Source organism: Coloeus monedula (genome assembly GCF_965178545.1).
Source record: "Coloeus monedula genome assembly, chromosome: Z".
Lineage (NCBI taxonomy): Eukaryota > Metazoa > Chordata > Aves > Passeriformes > Corvidae > Coloeus > Coloeus monedula.
Genome location: NC_138822.1, coordinates 39,586,939 through 39,605,548, shown reverse-complemented (window position 1 = coordinate 39,605,548; position 18,610 = coordinate 39,586,939). Strand labels below are relative to the sequence as shown.

At 37.5% G+C, this 18,610-nt stretch overlaps 1 protein-coding gene across 1 annotated transcript in view; it reads left to right on the top strand.

Annotated features, from left to right (window-relative positions):
* The window catches only part of BNC2 (basonuclin zinc finger protein 2), a gene marked incomplete at both ends in the record, with an annotated part of 229,798 nt that overhangs the window by 194,550 nt on the left and 16,638 nt on the right, over window positions 1–18,610 (top strand). Inside the window, 1 exon segment of the mRNA XM_082301491.1 lies at window positions 11,904–13,870. Within this exon segment, the coding sequence (XP_082157617.1) occupies window positions 11,904–13,870 (1,967 nt within the window).

The following is an 18,610-nucleotide window of genomic DNA, read 5'->3' as shown; positions in this document are numbered from 1 at the left end:
TTCTTTCATTTTATGACAAGGTAACCCACCTAGTTGATCAAGAGAAACCAAACTGATGTAATCTTTTTGAGTTTCACTAAAGCTTTTGACAGTTTCTCCGCTATTAGCAAAGGTCAGAGGCCAAAGAAGCTTAAAATTCAAAGAGAAATATTAATAATTTAGAAACTTTCTTTTTTCCAAATAAGATTGTACATGGAAATAACAGTATTCTGTGTCCTTAAACTTTTAAACCATTTGTTGCAGATTAGCATCTACCATGTTATTGAGGTTTTTTTTTCCTTCAGCATAGAGAGAAAATAATATACTTAGAGAGAGGGTGGAGGGTTACTACAGCGCTTCCATTTATTTCTGCAGTGGATACCCTGCTGAAAGTTGCATTGACTGAGCACAGGACAGACACAAAGATCAATCCCAGTGGGACCAAAACCCTTGAGGTAGTGCTTACTCAAAATCGATCAGCCTTTTCAGTTATCCCTGGCAGTGATGGCTGTTACATTTTCTTACCGTTTCACTACAGCTTTCTCTTCCAAGTTAAACTGAAAGCATGGTCAAAGGTGCCGCCCTCATCTGTGTTCCATTCAAACCACTGTGATTTTCAGTCATATCAGTAATTTTGCTACATTTCCGTCTGTCCATTCTTTCTAGATGTTACACTATCTTAATCCAACAAAAGAAATTTACACTTTACATTGATAAAAGGGTTTTCAGTGTTGGTATAACCTCCTGAATTGCAGTAAATAATCACCATATTTTGGAGAGTTCTGACACTTTCTTTTTCTTGTATAGTGGCTTAAACTGTCTCATATTGCTGCGATTCAGGAATAATAATTCTGCTCCAATTTGCATCTTGTCTTCCTTACTTCATATTTTTTTGTACCACATTGGTCAGAAGCTGGTGTTGAACCTATTTTATCACATGTACAGAATGAGAAGGTTTACTAAATGAGGAAATGTATAAAATATAAAGCAAAATCATACAAATTTTAAATATGTAACTGTACCATTATGATACTTGCGAATGTATTGTATATGTGCATAAAGTGTAACCCCAAATATGATAACATATATTATGTGTGACCTCATTATTAACACTGTGCAATTACTATGTTTGCCAGCAATACAAAACCAGTACTAAAAGGCTTTCTCTGTCTCAAGAAGGGACCGTCCCAAGACACAGTGGAACTGCACTGTCTTTGCTGTACTGTTTGCAAAAGACAGTGGTTCCTAGGACTATGAATTGGGTACCTTCCAAGGACCAGTATAGAAAAAGGCATTATTTTTAAAAGCACCTGTTGTTTTAATGTTCTTTACCATAGGCTAATTTTGTCTCTGAGCACTGAATATGTAGGCACTTCTGGTTGGAGACATTGAGATGTCTTTGGCAAAAGAAGGAATCAAGGACAATAGCAACAAGTCAACCTTTTTCTCAAAGCAGACATATCTGTCACTGTGATGTCCTACCAATAGAGTACTCTTAACTGTGACATTGAAGTTGCCTCAAAAGACAGAATATACCAGGCATCTGGTATTTGCCAATTCTCCATTCCTCTACTGATGCAAATATTTCTCTGACACGCATACATTAAATTAGCATTGCTTGTGGTTTTATGAATGCTACTTCTCTTCCAAATTTATTTGGATTTTTCAGATAAAAAAATATCCTGTGTGGCTGTGGTAAGAAACAATAGAAACAGAAATTGTGGAATTCGACACAGCCCTGAGTATGAGATTGTTTGGAAAATATCTCTGGCTCATCTATCAACTGTTAAATTAACAGAAGAGTTCTCAGGAGGTAATCATCAAATTACTACTAGTGTAGCTTTCTTTAGTTCTTCTGTTTTAATGCCCTTAGACTTAACACTTCAGAACCTTCTTCCACGACAGTGTCCCATCCATGTCTAAATATATCTCCTAAAACATTCAGTATATGTTTACTAATTGCGATCAGGGTAAAATTCAAGTGTTGTGCTTGTGGGACATTTTTTTATCAGAAGCTGTATTTAAGTGATGATACACAGTAATTTGTTCATTCTTCTGTCAGTGTAATTTACAAGGCAACGACAGATAAACATAGCTATACAAGATTCATTTACAGTGACACAATGGCAGATACACAGAGCAGAACCCTGCCTATGAGATAAAGTGGACTGAGTGACTTATGCAGTAATTAGGGGATAATTGTCATTAACCTCGCAAACAGTAGTTTACCCATATTGTTTAAAAGGCTCCAGGATGCATAATGACAAGGTAATCTGTCAAAGCGCTAGGGGGAAATATTAATAAGATTTGTGCAAGCCTGGATAGAAAATATGCAGAAAGCAGCCACATTAAGCTAATTGGAGGATGAATATACACTTGTAAAAGTGCTTCTAATGGCACGTTTGCTGCTCTCCAAATGACTACTGTTAATGTGGAGAAGTGGGCTGCCTAGAAAGTCAGGACTGCTGGGACAAGAGGGTATTAAGACATGAAGGCACAGTTATTATTACTTTGTACACTGTAATATAATTTCCCCACTTTCTCTTGCATTTTGCTGCCTCTAATAGGTTCAAACTGATAGCTCGCTTTATGCCCTTTTATATTCCAGTGACCTTTGCCTTTTTGGTGTCACTTTTGCACCCTGCTGTCTCTCTTTTGCATCACATTGCCACCTATGACACACTTGTGGTTTTTTGGTGTAAATTTTTTCAGTAAGCAATAAAAGAAAAAAAGCCTCATTAAGATCTTGTAGTATATATTGCAAGTAATAATGCATGTCCCCTAATGAATAGTAAAGATGGAAATCAATCTCCTGATTCTTCTGCCATTCATATATTCTGCATATAGTACAGCTGAATCCCCTTATTGAGACACAATTTGGATTCAATCAGAAAACCAAGCATGTAGTGAAATCCAGTTTATGAGTGTAATTCACTGGCACTTTCATTCCAGTGTTTACGTCCTTGGGCAACTTCTCAATTCCTTACAATGCCCCCAGTTAGGCAAATTTCTTACTGACTTAGTAGGAAATTTTACTTACAAGCCCAGAAAGACTCAGGTTTTGTTGGTTGCATTTTCCAGTTAAAAAGTGAGGGAAGGGCCATCTGATAATTTGATTTGACTTGACTGGTTAGATGTCTTGCCCAGCGTTTGGTGCAGTCCATGTTAGTAGAGCAAGGATATCAGACACGATTTGTTTATATTATCACACGGTACATTGGAAAAGGTCTTGGCTGAAGAGAGCCTGGGTGTCTCTTGTGGCCATGTGTATTGCAAATACAATACCTCATCAGGGCAGTGAATATTTCCTGTTTCTCATAAAAATTATGTGTCATTCTTTCAGTGTTAGTGAAACTGAGGCTCAGAAAGAGCTTACTACACTTACTGAAAGACTGCCAAAGCACAGAAAACCAGAGAAAACATAACTTTACTCCTCACTGAATTTTGCAGCACTAACACCAAAAAATAAAAGTACAAGTGATTTTTGGTGACTGATAGTACGAAGGCAAATTTTTTTACATACTATACAAAATGGGCAAATATATATGCAAAAATTGGTGAAAGTGAGAATGAAAATCAATCATTGTTATTGTTACATGCATTATGGTTATTTCCAACCCACCTGCATGCAAAATTGTGTTCTGAAGTTATTTTGTACCTGAAATTATTTCAGTGGCTTGTTCATGTCTCTGTTTACATATTATCTGAGAAGTGCCTGTGACACCTCATACACTCTAAATTTTACACACATACACCATGTACTTGGTGATTTAATTGCCTCTAGTAGCCATGTTGGCCTAAGGACAAACACACTGTTATTTGCAACAAATTAGTGGCAAAGCTTCTTCAGAACTTCAATGAATTTTCCACTCTAGCAGGTTGTAGAGAAGCAAAGGCGCCAAAATATTCTTTGTACTTCAAGTCCACGGTTGTGGATTTCAAAGCTGTTTAAGAAATTTGAATAAACAATTTCAATGAAATCTTCCATTTCAGGAATGTTGAGAACAAATTCTTCCCCTTTAGTGTGCATTAAAAATATTTTTGTGAGCAGCTACCATAAAGCATATGTTCACCTCACATTAATTTCTTATTTCAAAAAGTCTTTGGGACATCTCAACCAGAGTGGATGGGGAAGGGAATAAATGTTTGTATTTGAAAATTTGTGCAGTTCTTGGGGTGAGAAGGGCAAAATACTTGGGAAGTGGCCCTAGTATCTCAAAATAAAGGAGATAAAGAGAACTGCTGAAAAATTGCTTTGGATCTTCTTAAAGCTTAAAGAGTTAATTTGTGTCCATGCTAGCAGGAATTCTGCTGTCCTCAATTAGTGGCATCTTTTGCCTTTTAATAGTTGTCACCACCATGATGGTTGTGAATCAAAACAAATTTTGTTGACATCATAGTATTTTGTCCTGGCTTTGGCTGGGATAGAGTTAGTTGATTTTTTAGTAGCTGGTGCAGTAGCGTGTTTTGGATTTGGTATGAGCATCCTGTTGATAACACACTGATTTCTAGTTGTTGCTAAGTAGTGCTTACCCTAAACCGAGAAGTTTCTCAGTGTCTCATGTGCTGCCAGCAACCAGTTGCAGGAGAAGCTGTGAGGGAGCATGGCCAGGACAGGTGGCTTGAACTGGCCAAAGGTGTGTTCCATACCCTTGAACATCATGCCCAATATATAAACTGGGGGGAGTTGGCTGGAAGGGGCCAGTCACTGCTTGGGGACAGTCTGGGTATCAGTCAGCAGGCAGTGAGAAATTGTATTGTGCATCACTTCTTTCTCTTGGGTTTTATTACTCTCTCCTTTTCATTACCAGTAATAGTAATATATTTTATTTTATTTCAATTATGAAACTGTTCTTGTCTCAGCCCAGAAGGTTTACCTTTACTCTCTGATTCTCCTGCCCAGTGGGGTCAGAGGGAATAGTGAGTGAGCAGCTGTGTGGTGCTGTGGGCCAACTGGGGTTAAAACACAGCAGTTATACCACTGTGAAAACTAGTAAATGCAAGAAGAGTATCAGACTCTTGTTGTGCTTAGATTTTTACCTCTAAGTATGGACAGACATCTGATGTGAAAAAAAACTTTTCTGGCACCCAAATACGTAGTTGCTATGATTAAACAAAGCTCAAGCTGTTCTGATTAAATATACTGTAACCCCACAGTGATCTATTATAGTTCTAAAAAAAAAAATACTATATTCAGTGTTGTTCAGGAAAAAAATAGTCACTATCTTGTGAATTATACATTCTTATCTGGTCCATAATCAAAAGCATTCTATAACAAAGTGAGTATTTTATCAAAAGTCAAACAACATGTTTAAAAAATCAGACAAAGCATTTAAAACTAGTTCCCTTGCATCCTAATAGTTTCACTGGATTTGCAGAGGTGAATACACATTCAGGAAGCGGGGAAAGAATTCAAATTACTGTTTCTTTTCTGAAATCAGTAAGAGACATTACCCCAAATCCACATAGATGCTTTGTAATTGCCAAATGATGGAGTGTCATCATCTTTCAGGACAATGCTTTCAAGGGCATTTAAGGTTGATGAACCTGAGAAATGAAAAGGCATGTTGCAACTGGGGTACACTATGAGGAATTTCAGTCCCCAAAAAGAGTCATGTGCTCAGGATCCAGTGTTTTCATATCACTCCATGAAGCTTAGTCCAGAACCAGCACCCCAGCAGGTTGCTTGTGCAGGGAGGGGTCTGCACTGCGTGCATCTTTGGGATAAGATATGAAACAGAAGACCTGCATACTTTTGGTCAATAAAGACCCTGAAGGCCATTAAGCGAGAGTGTGGGTGGTTAACGGCATTGTCCCGGCCAGGTTTCCGCTGCGGTTATTGCATTCCACTGCCTTATGTTTCATCTGCAGTTTCAGGAGGACATGGTGTTCCTCACTTTCACTCCAAAACCGTTGAGCAGTGCTCCTGTGCGTTGTTACACAGCTGCTGTGTTCCACCATGGTGGTACACCCCCAATATATATTCCCACAGATCTGGCTCCACATCATGTTTCAGGGCTAAGTTAGGTCAAAAATCACTTTCCAGTGTGGTCCGTGGAATTACTCCAGGTTTATGGTGCAATTATTCTTGATCTATAGTGCAGCCAGATTTGCCCCAGTGTCTACAATATCAGTTTGTAAAGTTTGCAAAAGTCTTTGGGGGTCCTTTTTGTCAAAACACAAAACTTTTTTGCTGCTGAATGCATAAGGAGATGTGGCGAATAAAGAGCAACCAGGGCAAATACTGTTACAAACCTGGCAGCAAAGTAAGCCTGTAAGGATATACATCTATATATATAAGTAAATAAGGTCTCCTTCATGCTACTCTTCGTTTGAATGCACATTGCCAATGTAATTCTCAGTGATTCTTTGGGGAGAGACAGTCACCTTCTCTTCTCCTGTAGCATGCAGGTATCCTCATGCATACCCTGTGTCTTTGGGGCAAGGCAAACAACTGGTAAGAGAAAGGGGGTGCCAGAAGGGAAGAACATCTATCAATTCTAGCAGAATGGAGGCTGCAGTGAAGTCAAAATGTAAAGGTTTTGCATTATTGACTGAGAACTCAGTAGTGCTGCACTGTTTGCTCCTGCTGCAGCAGTACAACTTGAGGAAAGGACTGCTGACACTTAAACATGCATTTTTTTCATATGGTTTCCGTTGGTGAAGGGAGGCTGGTGGGAGGAGGATCAGAAGTGACAGCTGAGGGGAAAAAATTTCAACCATGCTTCTTTGCAGATTGAGTGTGTTAAATCTCGTATTACTTGCACATGTAAAATCACAGTGAGCAAATATGCATACCTTTTCTTCATGTTTACAGGAGCAAAGGTGAGTGAGATTCAGCATGGTAAAAACTCCTACCAGGAAAATGAGTATCTGATTGCATGTGTGAGTGTATTTCTGTGGAAAACTAGACAGAGGGCTTACTTTGGTTCTACTGAGATCAGTGGGATTTAGACAAAATGAGTTAGAGTTGCACATTGTCCCATCTGTGCTGAGTTGGTGTGCTGCTGCACAGTTTTGGTAACTTTTACCCCAGGAGTAGTAGGACTACCCATAGTGTAACAGCTTGAAATTCAATTATGAAGCAAAGAGATGCTTCTGGGAAATTCAGCCAAACAAAAACAACAAACCCTAAATCATGGAAATTATGAAGTCTTTTCTTTATTAGAAACAAATGTTACTTTTTTTTCTGTCTACACCCTAATTAAAACCATCCTGTGCAATTATAGTATGACCAAATTAATATATTTCAATCTGCTTTTCAACTGTTACAGCTGCATTCAAAATATTTCTTTGAGATCAGCTAGAAAATACATAGCTCCTTAAGAAGAGCTTATAGAAGAAAGATTCGTGATAAACTCTGGGCTTGCCTAATTATTTTATCAAACGTATCTATGCAATATTTTGTAACAAGGAAACTTCACTGATATGCATCAAAAGTCACAGTTTAGGTGCATATGCAAACTTAATAAAGTATGAAGCCTAGCAATGATTTTTTTTCTGTATAACTTTGAGTGGTTCTTAGCAGTTATCTCAGTAGTGCCTGAAAATAATCCTTGAGTGTTTCCTAGAACATAAGGCTAGTTTTAGAAGCAATCTAACTACTTCTTAACCTTTCTATTAATCTCGGACTTGTATAGTCATCTCTCACTGTGTATCCAGGCAGGTGTACACATACATTTTTCCTATGCTAAGAAGTGAATCAGTAAAATAGAATAGAACTGCAAAAAGTCTGTGTTGTGTATGTACGCAAGTGTGTCTCTCTGTGTGTATATAAAATTTTCTGCCTCTAATGAAGTCACAGCAGTCGTGGGAGCTTCTCACAAAAAATGAAAATTTAAGTCAACTGATTTCATAACAAAAGTTCAAGGTTTAGGGTGTATGTTTATAGCATATGCTTGTGTTGACAGCCCTTATTTTCTAAATAGGCACTTTTTAAATTGGGAGGCTTTAAAACTGAATTGAAAGATTTAAAGGCTAAAGGCCTTCAGGAAACAAAGACTCACCTTCGCAATCATCCCTAGTTAAGCTCCTAAAAATTAGAGTGATCTTTGTGTCCATTTTCCTGTTGTAGCCTGTTTGTGTCATTCAAGATAATCATCTTGATACCACCATATGTTCTTCTAGACCCAGAAGTTTAAGACAAGATGTACCCTAACATATCCTGACACATACCTCTCTTCCTAACATACCATCAGCAAAAATCAGAAGCCAGGTTCAGGGCGATTAACCATGATATTACTTTACAGATCTAATGTAGTATGTGTGTATGTAGTATGTACATGGAGCTGTATCTATTCAAATAATAGGCTTGAGTGTGTGGTTAGAGTTAAAAAAGGTTCAGGGTTATGTCTTGTATCCTTGGAGGTCAATTTAATATAGTTTAAAGATTAAGACTTTCTCCATCTGAAATTGTGAGAAAGATATCCACACAGTAAAATAAAATTTAATAAATAAATAAGACAAAATAAAATAGAATAGATTAAATTAAAAATCAAAGCAATGCTGTATGGACAAAGAAAGAAGAGAATCAGTGTATGTTGTACAGATTGGGCTTACTTGTCTACTGCCTGGCTTAGAGCTGTATGCATGCAGTGGTATCTCTGTACTCACTGACTTCCTTGTACACATTGTCACAGGAGGCTTGGCTTAATCAGTTGTGAGCTGAAAAAAGTAATATAAATTGGAACCTTTTGTCATGAAGTATTTAAATGTTGATATGCTTTAATGGCTTCGGGGAGAAAATTTAGCATGAGAGATTGTAAGAAACAAGAAATCGATTACGTGTAAGAAAGGACTTGAACCTCTAATCAAGTATTACCATATACAGAAAGATCCCTAGCTAGTTATAGCTAAATTCAAATGGGATAATGGTTAGATTTTTTGTTAATTTTAATTTTTATCAAAAAATGACATTCCTATTCACTCTTTATCTAGTTTTGCATAATACATACTTACAGTGATTTATGGAAAGCTTTCACTATGTACATATTGAAGCATATGCTAGACAGTATCCATAAGCAGTGAGGGTTTTATGGAATATAAGCATCTGTGCATTTCTGTTTACTTTTGTTGGGCAAAAAAGGCCAAACAACTTCTTGCTGAAAATTAACAAGTTAAAGCTTGATATAACTAGCAGGAGTAGACAAGGATTATTTAAGAGCAACTTGCTGATTCCCTACTTTTTTTATGACAGCAATGGTAACTCCATGACTATCACAATCTTGACTGCCAGTTTCTCTGATCAGTGGGACTTACAGTTGCTGAAGGTCTGGTGCTCCTCATTGTAAACTCTTAAACAAAATGAAACAAAGGGTGGTAGTGTCTCATCAAGAGATAACTCATGTAGATAAGTGCCAGCTTTGCCCAGTTATGATGTGGAATAATTCCCTCAAAGCACACAGGGAAGCCCTCCATTTAGATGCTTGCCTGCCGATTCTGTGTATGCAGAGAGCTTACTGTGCTGCCTTCAGGGAGGGACTGTGTGACACTGCTTTCCCCTTATATGTGGGAGTCTATTGTAGGATCTCTACCTACTATTCTCATGAGTTAATTTTGAGCTGTCTGTGATTAACTTTTATTTACGTACATATCCATTTTTGTAAAGCATCCGTTACATGTGTGAGTGATTTGCAAATTAAAACAAAAACAAAATAAAATGTAGCAATAGTAAATTACAAATCAGCCTGCAGCTGGCAGCAGACAGGAATCCTAATTCAACATATGTAAGCAGAGTTACAGTTAGAAGGAATTAATATTTGTGATTTGGGATGGGAAATGTGTGCATACAGACCAGGTCAGATGTTACAGTGATCAAAATCTGAACCAAGTCTGGTTTTGCAGTTCCATGTAGGAATTGAAGTAGATGTAACAAACTTTAGATCTTACCCAAGGGGAGAATAGGTAAAGTTAATTGGATGGAAAAAACCAAATACAATATGGGAGCTTTAAAATATAAACCTGTCCTTTAATTTTTTTATGGCTTGGTGTTTTTTTCCTTCCACCCCTCATCCAATTTAGGTTTTGTTTTGTTTCACTTATTTTTCTTGTTGGGAGGGAATTTTGATGTTCTAGATGATTTCCCTTAGATAGTACTGACTGCCTGTAAAATACTGCTACATCAAGAACTGTAAGAACATAGAAATCAAAGATGTCCACTGTGTTTATGGGTGTTCAGAGGTGGGGACATTACCTGACTAATGCTGCAAACCAAAACCAGCATCCGCATCATGATGTTTTGTTCATCACTGTAAATACAGACTGAACATTTTCTACACATAGATGGGTTTTGGGGCTTTCCATCTGGGTCAACTGTGTAAGATTTTCCAAGTTATTTGTTGTTGAGGGTTTCAGAGTCTTTCAGGGTTTGAGTGAATATGTTTGTGTGTGGAGCATTTCTAAAGATTTTGTAGTTGTATCTAAGGTACTGAAACGTACATGGCCTTAACCTTTGGCATTAACTTTATACCCAGAGAGGTGAGCTGAACTGAACATGTCCAGACTGAAACAATAAAATCAACTGTAATTAGTTAAATGCATGCTTTAGTGTTTGACATTGCAAAATTATATTTTTCAGTGCTCTAGAAAATCTGAGCAAAGAGAAGAATCAATCCTCTGTAGACTGAAAATAATTAATGAATTTAATAAATAAAAAAATAAATCCAGGGGGTAAAGGGGCTGGAGGGGAAGAAAGGTATTTTCAGACTTCATAATCATACAAAAGTCAATGGTTTTTACAATAATGTGTAGTCCAAAGTCTTCGGATAAGGTTCAGAACCTGAGACTCAGATGTAAAAGTATCAGAGGCAGTATGGTGGTGTGTCTTGTAAGGCTTTAGAACTGTTTAATGCATGAGGAAGCATTGGAATAAATCTGGTTTGATGGCCTTCCACATTTCTTGTTGGTTATAGTTACTGTGCTAATGTTATGTCCAGCATTTGCCCAAAAGGAAAGATGCCAATAAAATGATGTATTCATTATATAAGTATTTTAATATGTTTTTATCAATACTTGCTGGAATGGATTGCCTGACATTACATTGCAGAATTTTTAAGTCCTACCTTCAGGCAAATCTCATGCTTACTAGCAAAAATGAAAGTGTGAAATGCTTTTTAATGTATATTTAACAACAGATAGTCTAGTGATTACTGATGTGTATTCTCTCTGGATTTTTCCCTTGCTATCAGAAGGCAGTGTTAAGAGACAACATTTTTACACATTTATGCTACCTACATCCATCAGATCCTTACTTTTTATATATTTTTAACTGTCATTTATAACAAGGCTACAAAAAAAGTAATCTCTCAAGTCTAAACCATACCAAAATTGCAAGCTTACAATCAATTGCCAGTAATAGTCCGGGGAAAAAAGGATTAAGGTACAAGTGTTATGTGCTATTTTTAAGACATTTTGCCTTGCATCAAAGTTTTTTGTGAAATGGCCTATAAATTACTTCAGTGTTATATCTGCTTGTATTTAAGGAAGAATCTATCAAACGCGTTTATTTAGCTCTTTCTAATAGTGTTACCATTTAATAGTGATTAAGGTACAATTTTTTCTATTTTACAGTGGTGTGCACAGCAGCAGTTCATGTTTTACTAATGTATTCTAAACAGTAGCATTCTACAGAGATCACTGTTGTTAAAATAAAAATACTGAAAGCATTTTAGATCACAGAGTCCCAGGGTCTACATTTTGTTACTCTGACATTATTAAACTCAATCTGGTTTTCTAACCGTGACTCTTATGACAGTATTTGCATGGATGGAAAGTTTGTATTTTTTGGTCAAAACACTGTTTCCATCTTTTTTTTTGAGTGTAGTGTTTCATGTTCAGGCAGCAGAGCAATTTCTTCAGTAATTATGCAGAATCAATAAGTTTTTTCTTTGTGTTTGTCTTTGTTGTTTCTTTGATATGGCCTCTAGGATGCTGCAGGCAAGGTGCTGGACCGCTGGGCCATCATGTCCAGGGAAGAAGAGATCATTACCCTTCAGCAATTCCTGAGATTTGGAGAAACGAAATCTATCGTGGAGCTGATGGCAATTCAAGAAAAAGAAGGGCAGGCTGTGGCTGTGCCATCTTCAAAGACAGATTCAGATATAAGGACTTTTATTGAAAGCAATAATCGCACCAGGAGCCCAAGTCTCCTTGCTCACCTGGAGAATAGCAACCCTTCTAGCATTCATCATTTTGAAAACATCCCGAATAGCCTTGCATTCCTGCTTCCATTCCAGTACATAAATCCAGTCTCTGCTCCACTGCTGGGGCTGCCTCCAAATGGCCTCCTGCTGGAACAGCCAGCAATGAGGCTCCGTGAACCAAGCCTTACGACCCAAAATGAATATAATGAGAGCAGTGAATCTGAAGTTTCCCCTACGCCTTTCAAGAATGAGCAAGCATCCAGCAGGAATGCTTTGACCAGCATCACAAATGTGGAGCCCAAAACTGAGCCAGCCTGTGTCTCTCCTGTTCAAACGCCTACACCAGTCAACGATTTATCAAAAACAGAACACACAAAAAGCTCATTCCGAATTCACAGAATGAGGAGAATGGGGTCAGCCTCCAGGAAAGGAAGAGTGTTTTGCAATGCATGTGGCAAAACTTTCTATGACAAAGGTACTCTTAAAATCCACTACAATGCTGTGCACCTGAAAATCAAGCATCGATGCACTATTGAAGGCTGCAATATGGTCTTCAGCTCTCTTAGAAGCCGCAATCGCCACAGTGCTAACCCAAATCCCCGCCTCCACATGCCTATGCTAAGGAATAACCGTGACAAAGATCTAATTCGTGCTACATCAGGTGCCGCCACTCCTGTCATAGCAAGTACAAAATCCAACCTAACTTTAACAAGCCCTGGGCGTCCACCAATGGGGTTCACCACTCCCCCTCTAGACCCAGTACTACAGAACCCTCTTCCCAGTCAGCTGGTCTTCCCGGCTTTAAAGACTGTCCAACCTGTTCCTCCTTTTTACAGAAATTTGCTTACTCCTGGAGAGATGGTGAGTCCTCCAACCTCACTCCCAACCAGTCCCATAATACCAGCAGTGAGTGGAATGGAGCAGCATCCCCCTCCTCCTTCAGAGTCATCGGTACCTTCAGTGTTGATGCCCACCCCAGAGCCCAATGCAGACCTTGCCCCCAAGAAGAAGCCAAGGAAGTCAAGCATGCCAGTTAAAATTGAAAAGGAAGTTATTGACACTGCTGATGAGTTTGATGATGAAGATGAAGAGGTGAATGACAGGAGCACGATGGTGAATGACATTGGTCATGACAATCACTGCCATTCTCAGGAGGAAATGAGCCCAGGCCTGTCTGTGAAAGACTTTTCCAAAAGTGACAGAAGCAGATGTATGTCCAGACCAGACATAAGAAGGGCAGACAGCATGACATCAGAAGACCAGGAACATGAGAGAGACTATGAAAATGAGTCAGAGTCATCAGAGCCCAAATTGTGTGAAGAATCACTGGAAGGCGATGATCGCCTCCACGAACCTGGTGAAAAATCTATGATGCACAGTGACAGACCAGATGAAAACCACAATGACTCTTCCAACCAGGATGTCATTAAGGTGAAGGAAGAGTATACAGACCCTACATATGATATGTTCTATATGAGCCAATATGGACTGTACAATGGAGGCAGTGCCAGTATGGCTGCTCTTCATGAAAGTTTTGCTTCTACATTCAACTACAGCAGCCCTCAAAAGTTCTCCCCAGAAGGTGAAATGTGCTCCAGCCCAGATCCCAAGATCTGCTATGTTTGCAAGAAAAGTTTCAAGAGTTCCTACAGTGTGAAGCTTCACTACCGAAATGTTCATTTAAAAGAGATGCATGTCTGCACAGTGGCTGGCTGTAACGCTGCGTTCCCATCACGGAGAAGCAGAGACAGGTCAGTAAATATTAATTGATTTTCTGCATTATTAAATGTGTTGAATTATGGAAGAATAGGCAGTTTAGGCTATATGAAGAAATAGAGAGATGTACAGTAATGACAAGTGACAATTGTGTTCCCATGACATTGAAAGAGATTTATCATTTTAAGATTTTCATTGTTCCTTGGCATTCAGAATGGTATATATTGTGCCATCCTCTTAAATGTCATTATGCTTTCTATATTCCTGTGAACACATTTGTACTTCTGTTTATAAGCTGCAGACCTCATTACATTTCTTTTCTTCTCCCTGTAACATTTAAAACAAGAAAACCTTCTATTAAGTGTATAGCAAATTATATACAATACAAATATCTCTTTGCATGCATATCAAAACACAGAACTAAGAAGGAGGGGAAGGGAGGATGGATGGTTGAATGGATGGATGGAGATAGGTAATGAAGAACTGGAATCATTTCCATCCTCATAGGGTCATACAAAAGCAAACAAGAAGCATTAGAAGGTTGTTCTTTATTATCTTTAATTTTTAAAACTAGGTGCTATGTTGTAGTGAGAACAAGTATATATTAAGAAAATCATTGTCTGTTTCTTAAGTAGAATCTACACACATCTCTATCCACTATGGTCATTTAGTCTACTTTATTTTTTTCTGCATGTGAACAACTCCCTTCTCCACCAGAGGAAACTATGCAGATTCAGAGAGGAGAGGCTTCCCTACATATTTTTAAGATCAACCAGGGTATATTCTGCTGGCTGGCCCTTCAGATGACATCATGCCTAAGCTATGCTGCATCATTACAAAAGCAGTTGGGCTTAAACAGAAGCAGCTGGTCCATAAACTCTTTGGTTTAGGGGGGTCTTTTTTGGTTTTGGGGTTTTTTTTGTTTGTTTTTTTTATAGCCTGTTCTTTTTGATTCCTAAGGAAAATGTAATATGGGTGGAATTTATCAAGGCGATAGAATAACACAGTTATTTCATACTTGTGGATAAAAATACTCTCATTTGATGATCATATTGTCACATAAGAAAATCTCTCTGGTTCATGGAGTAATGGTGAAATTGGGTCACCTCTTTTCCTTTAGTTGTGTTTCATATTTTTTCATTAGGCTGTAAAAATTCAGCAGACACAGGAAGGAAATTAACCCTAGCTAAACATTTCACACACAGCTCCTGATTTTTTGTATTTTTTTCATTGAAATTGATGTGCTTTGAAGGAAATGTATCACATCTTTTAAAATAAAAGCAAGTTAGTGTTAAGGATACTGAGGAACCAAAATTCGCTCTTTTGATGAAGAGTACAGTCCCCAAATATCTCATGTCTTCTCTTATCATTTATGAAATCCACTAAACAGAAAAATATGAACAAACATAAGAATACAAATTCAAAACACCTAAGAAGGACAGTCTAGGAAGTTTGCATTTCAATAGGTTGAAACTACTGGATGCAAAGCAGGTAAATCTAAATTGAGACTTTTCTTGTTGTGTGCTGATAAATGTCATGAGTTGAATTTGACAAGGGAAGTATGTGAGTCAGTGGCATAATCTATGCTGAGTTTAGATGTGTGCAACCCCTTTCAGTTCCTGAAATCACAATCTTTCTTAGTCAAGAATTTGGTTTGGTCAGTCTGTTTCCTCAAATGAATTATGAAAATCAGTTGTGTACTACACAAAACAGCTTTGCATTGAGCATGCAAAGTAAGAGCTTTAGGATTTGGAACTTCATGCACTGTATTAAATTTCAGCAGTAACACATTGAAAGATCAAGGTAGTAATAAAGTTAGCATACTAAAAATTTAGATGTTCTAAGAGTGACTGTGATGACATACATAAAATATTTTTGAGACAAGACCCTGAAAATAGGGCATATTTTAAATTTTTTTTTAAACTACATAGGATACTCCTGTAAGATTATTGAAAGCAAGCATGAAATAAAAAACTGATTTAGTATCTTAATATGCAGGCTGCATATTTAAAGATAAAATTATTATTTGCTTATCATTTTGAGTTGTGTAAGGCACACAAGGCCATATTTTTACATCATTCCATTAGTAACATTCAGAATATGATTCAGTTATGTGGGACAAAAGACATTTGTAGGCATATTATATGCTTTAATTGCAAAGATTTAAGAATGGTTCTGTAATTCAAAAAATTCAAAGGTGTGGTACAATTTGAGTGCCCTTTTAGTTTTTGTTAGTTGTTTATCACTTTTGCTTTGCAACAGTAGTCAGGAAATGCCTTGAAAGAACCAAGAAATTCTCTCATGGTTCATTACAATTCTTTTAGATACTTGAGCAAGAAACATATACAAAATTTCCCTGGGCTTCCCATTTTTATCCAGAAGTGCAATGTCTAGAAATGTGCAAAAATGAAAGCATATGTACAGCATGTCAAAGACAGCAGATGAAGAATTTAAGTAACATTTTCTAATACTTTGTCAAAAATAAGGCAGTTTTGTTAATAATAAAGTTAGGAAGTAAAATTTAAATTAATACATTCTCTCCCTTTTTTTTTTTTTTTGCTGGTGTTGGGGTTTTTTTGTGTTTGTTAGGGGCATGGGTTTTTGTTTGTTTTTGTTTCTTTGCTTTGCTTGTTTGTTTGCAAACTCTTTAATTATCCCCAAAATTTTTCCATTCAATTTGTTTTAGGTTTTTTTCTGATCTTCCTTATAAATATATATATATTTTTGAGAGAGAGACAGTAGATACAATTCCTAGCTTTTCAGATTATGGAGAGCACCAAAAAGATAACTGGATAACTGGATTAATAACATTGCAAAGTGAGCATTTCTTCCAGCCACTTAAATCAATTTCACTTAAAAACTCAGGAGCGTTTTGCTAACAATTGCTGTATGAGAATGAAAAGTTAGCTACCTACTGCACACAGTAATAACTCCTGGAAAATATTTGAAATGGATTTGTGTCCCATTTTGGATTAATTACAAAAGTCTCTGTTATTTGCTTCTGTTGTGAGTCACTCACATAATCTTTGATTAGCTACAGTGTCTTTTCTTTGAAAAATTAAGATGAAATTTTTTTCAGTACTTTCAGTGCTATCTCCTTAATGAAATTAGAGTTCTAGCTATTCCATGCCTTACAGTCTTGTGAAGTTTTTATCCTTCTTTTGTCATTTTATTAAGCCTATTACTAGCATTGAATTAATTATATTATTAATCCTATTATAACTAGTTAGATATCTAAAACTCACAGCTCTAACTATGTTGTGTAATAAAATACAAGTTTAAGTGGAAATAGATAACATTGGCCGACCCTTTTTGTTTCCTTTAGAGGCATCTAATTTGGCTTAAGTCCTTTTCCAATGCAACTCTATTTAATCAAAGGTTAATCAAATATTCTCCCTGCCCTGTACATACACAGAACTCCAAATTGTTGACAGCGGGTGGAGCTACTGTAAAATGGACTTTGGAAAGGAGGGATTGTGATACAGACTGCTTGTTACCAGAGGCAGCAGATCACATCAGGAGCAAAAGCAGTGCTGCTTTGATGAAGGAGGGGTTTTATCTGTGTCAGAGCTGCACCGCCCCTTTTGTAGAAAGCATCCTGTAGCAATTTGTGCTAAGGTTGGTCAAATCTAGCTTTACCATTCCTACATCATTTGTGCCAACGTCAACACCTGCATAAATACCCTTCTGCCTGAAATGTTGGAATATCCTCTGAGATCTTTGGCTAACCACTGCTAGTCCTTGCAAATTAGGGTCAAGATAACCAGAAGATTTCTGGGTCCCACTTCACATGTGTTTCTTTCAATTCAGGAGGAAGGAAAGCAAAGTAAGGTAATGCTCCTTACTATCAATGACACAGTAATTTTGTTATCCCTCCTAAAAATTAAACATTATTGCTTTCAAATAGTCAAATTCTACTGAGTCTAGATTTTTTTTAAAAGCACCTATTTTCACCATTCTTCTGAGCTACAAGTAACATCACTCATTAAATCAGGTTTAATACCTAGACCTTTGGTCTTTCCTTCAGAGAAGTCTTTCTGACTTTCTTTTCCTAGAAGTACTAGACTTGAGTAAACCACTTTTCCTTCCATACTTCAACAACCACTTCCTGAATTAGCTGTTCATCCATTTCTGTTCTTGAATTTACTTCAGATGTACTTTCTTCTAAAGACATGATGTTCAGGCTATGTCTTGTTGCAGAAAGACAATGGAGATTAAATAGGGAAAGAGACCATATTAAAAGTTTTGCCAGAAACAGTGTCATAAACCTCCTTTTGAACAGAAAGACATCTTTTCAAGTAACTTTTTAGATGGAAAAGAGAGAGATGGGAAGAAGATAATTTCCCTTGAGAAATGAGCACTTGAATGGAAAGATTTGTCCTTGAGGAATGAATTCTCTCTGGAGTCAGAGAAGGTCTTTCCTGCAAGTGAGAAGAAAGGGCCAGTGTCCACAGTGGTTAGATTCCCCTCTGATCTCTTTCCCAGCGTCATCTGTGAGTCTTGTCCCAGCAGACACTGAGTTTGCCTTACAAAGAGATAGGTGTGATTATTCCTTGAAGTCAGCACTGAATTACAGCTGCTCAGGGAATGATCCTGAACTGTGAATGAGACATGTGGATGGGAGCGGGGAAGAATTATTTCCTGACCAAAGGGGACAGTAATGCCAAAGCTTCATCGAAGTCTGTGTTGAAGAGCACATCCAGAGGTAAAGGTCTGAATGGTGCAACTTCTTAGAGCAGTTGGCTTCATTTTGGTCTCTCACCTATAAGAGCCAA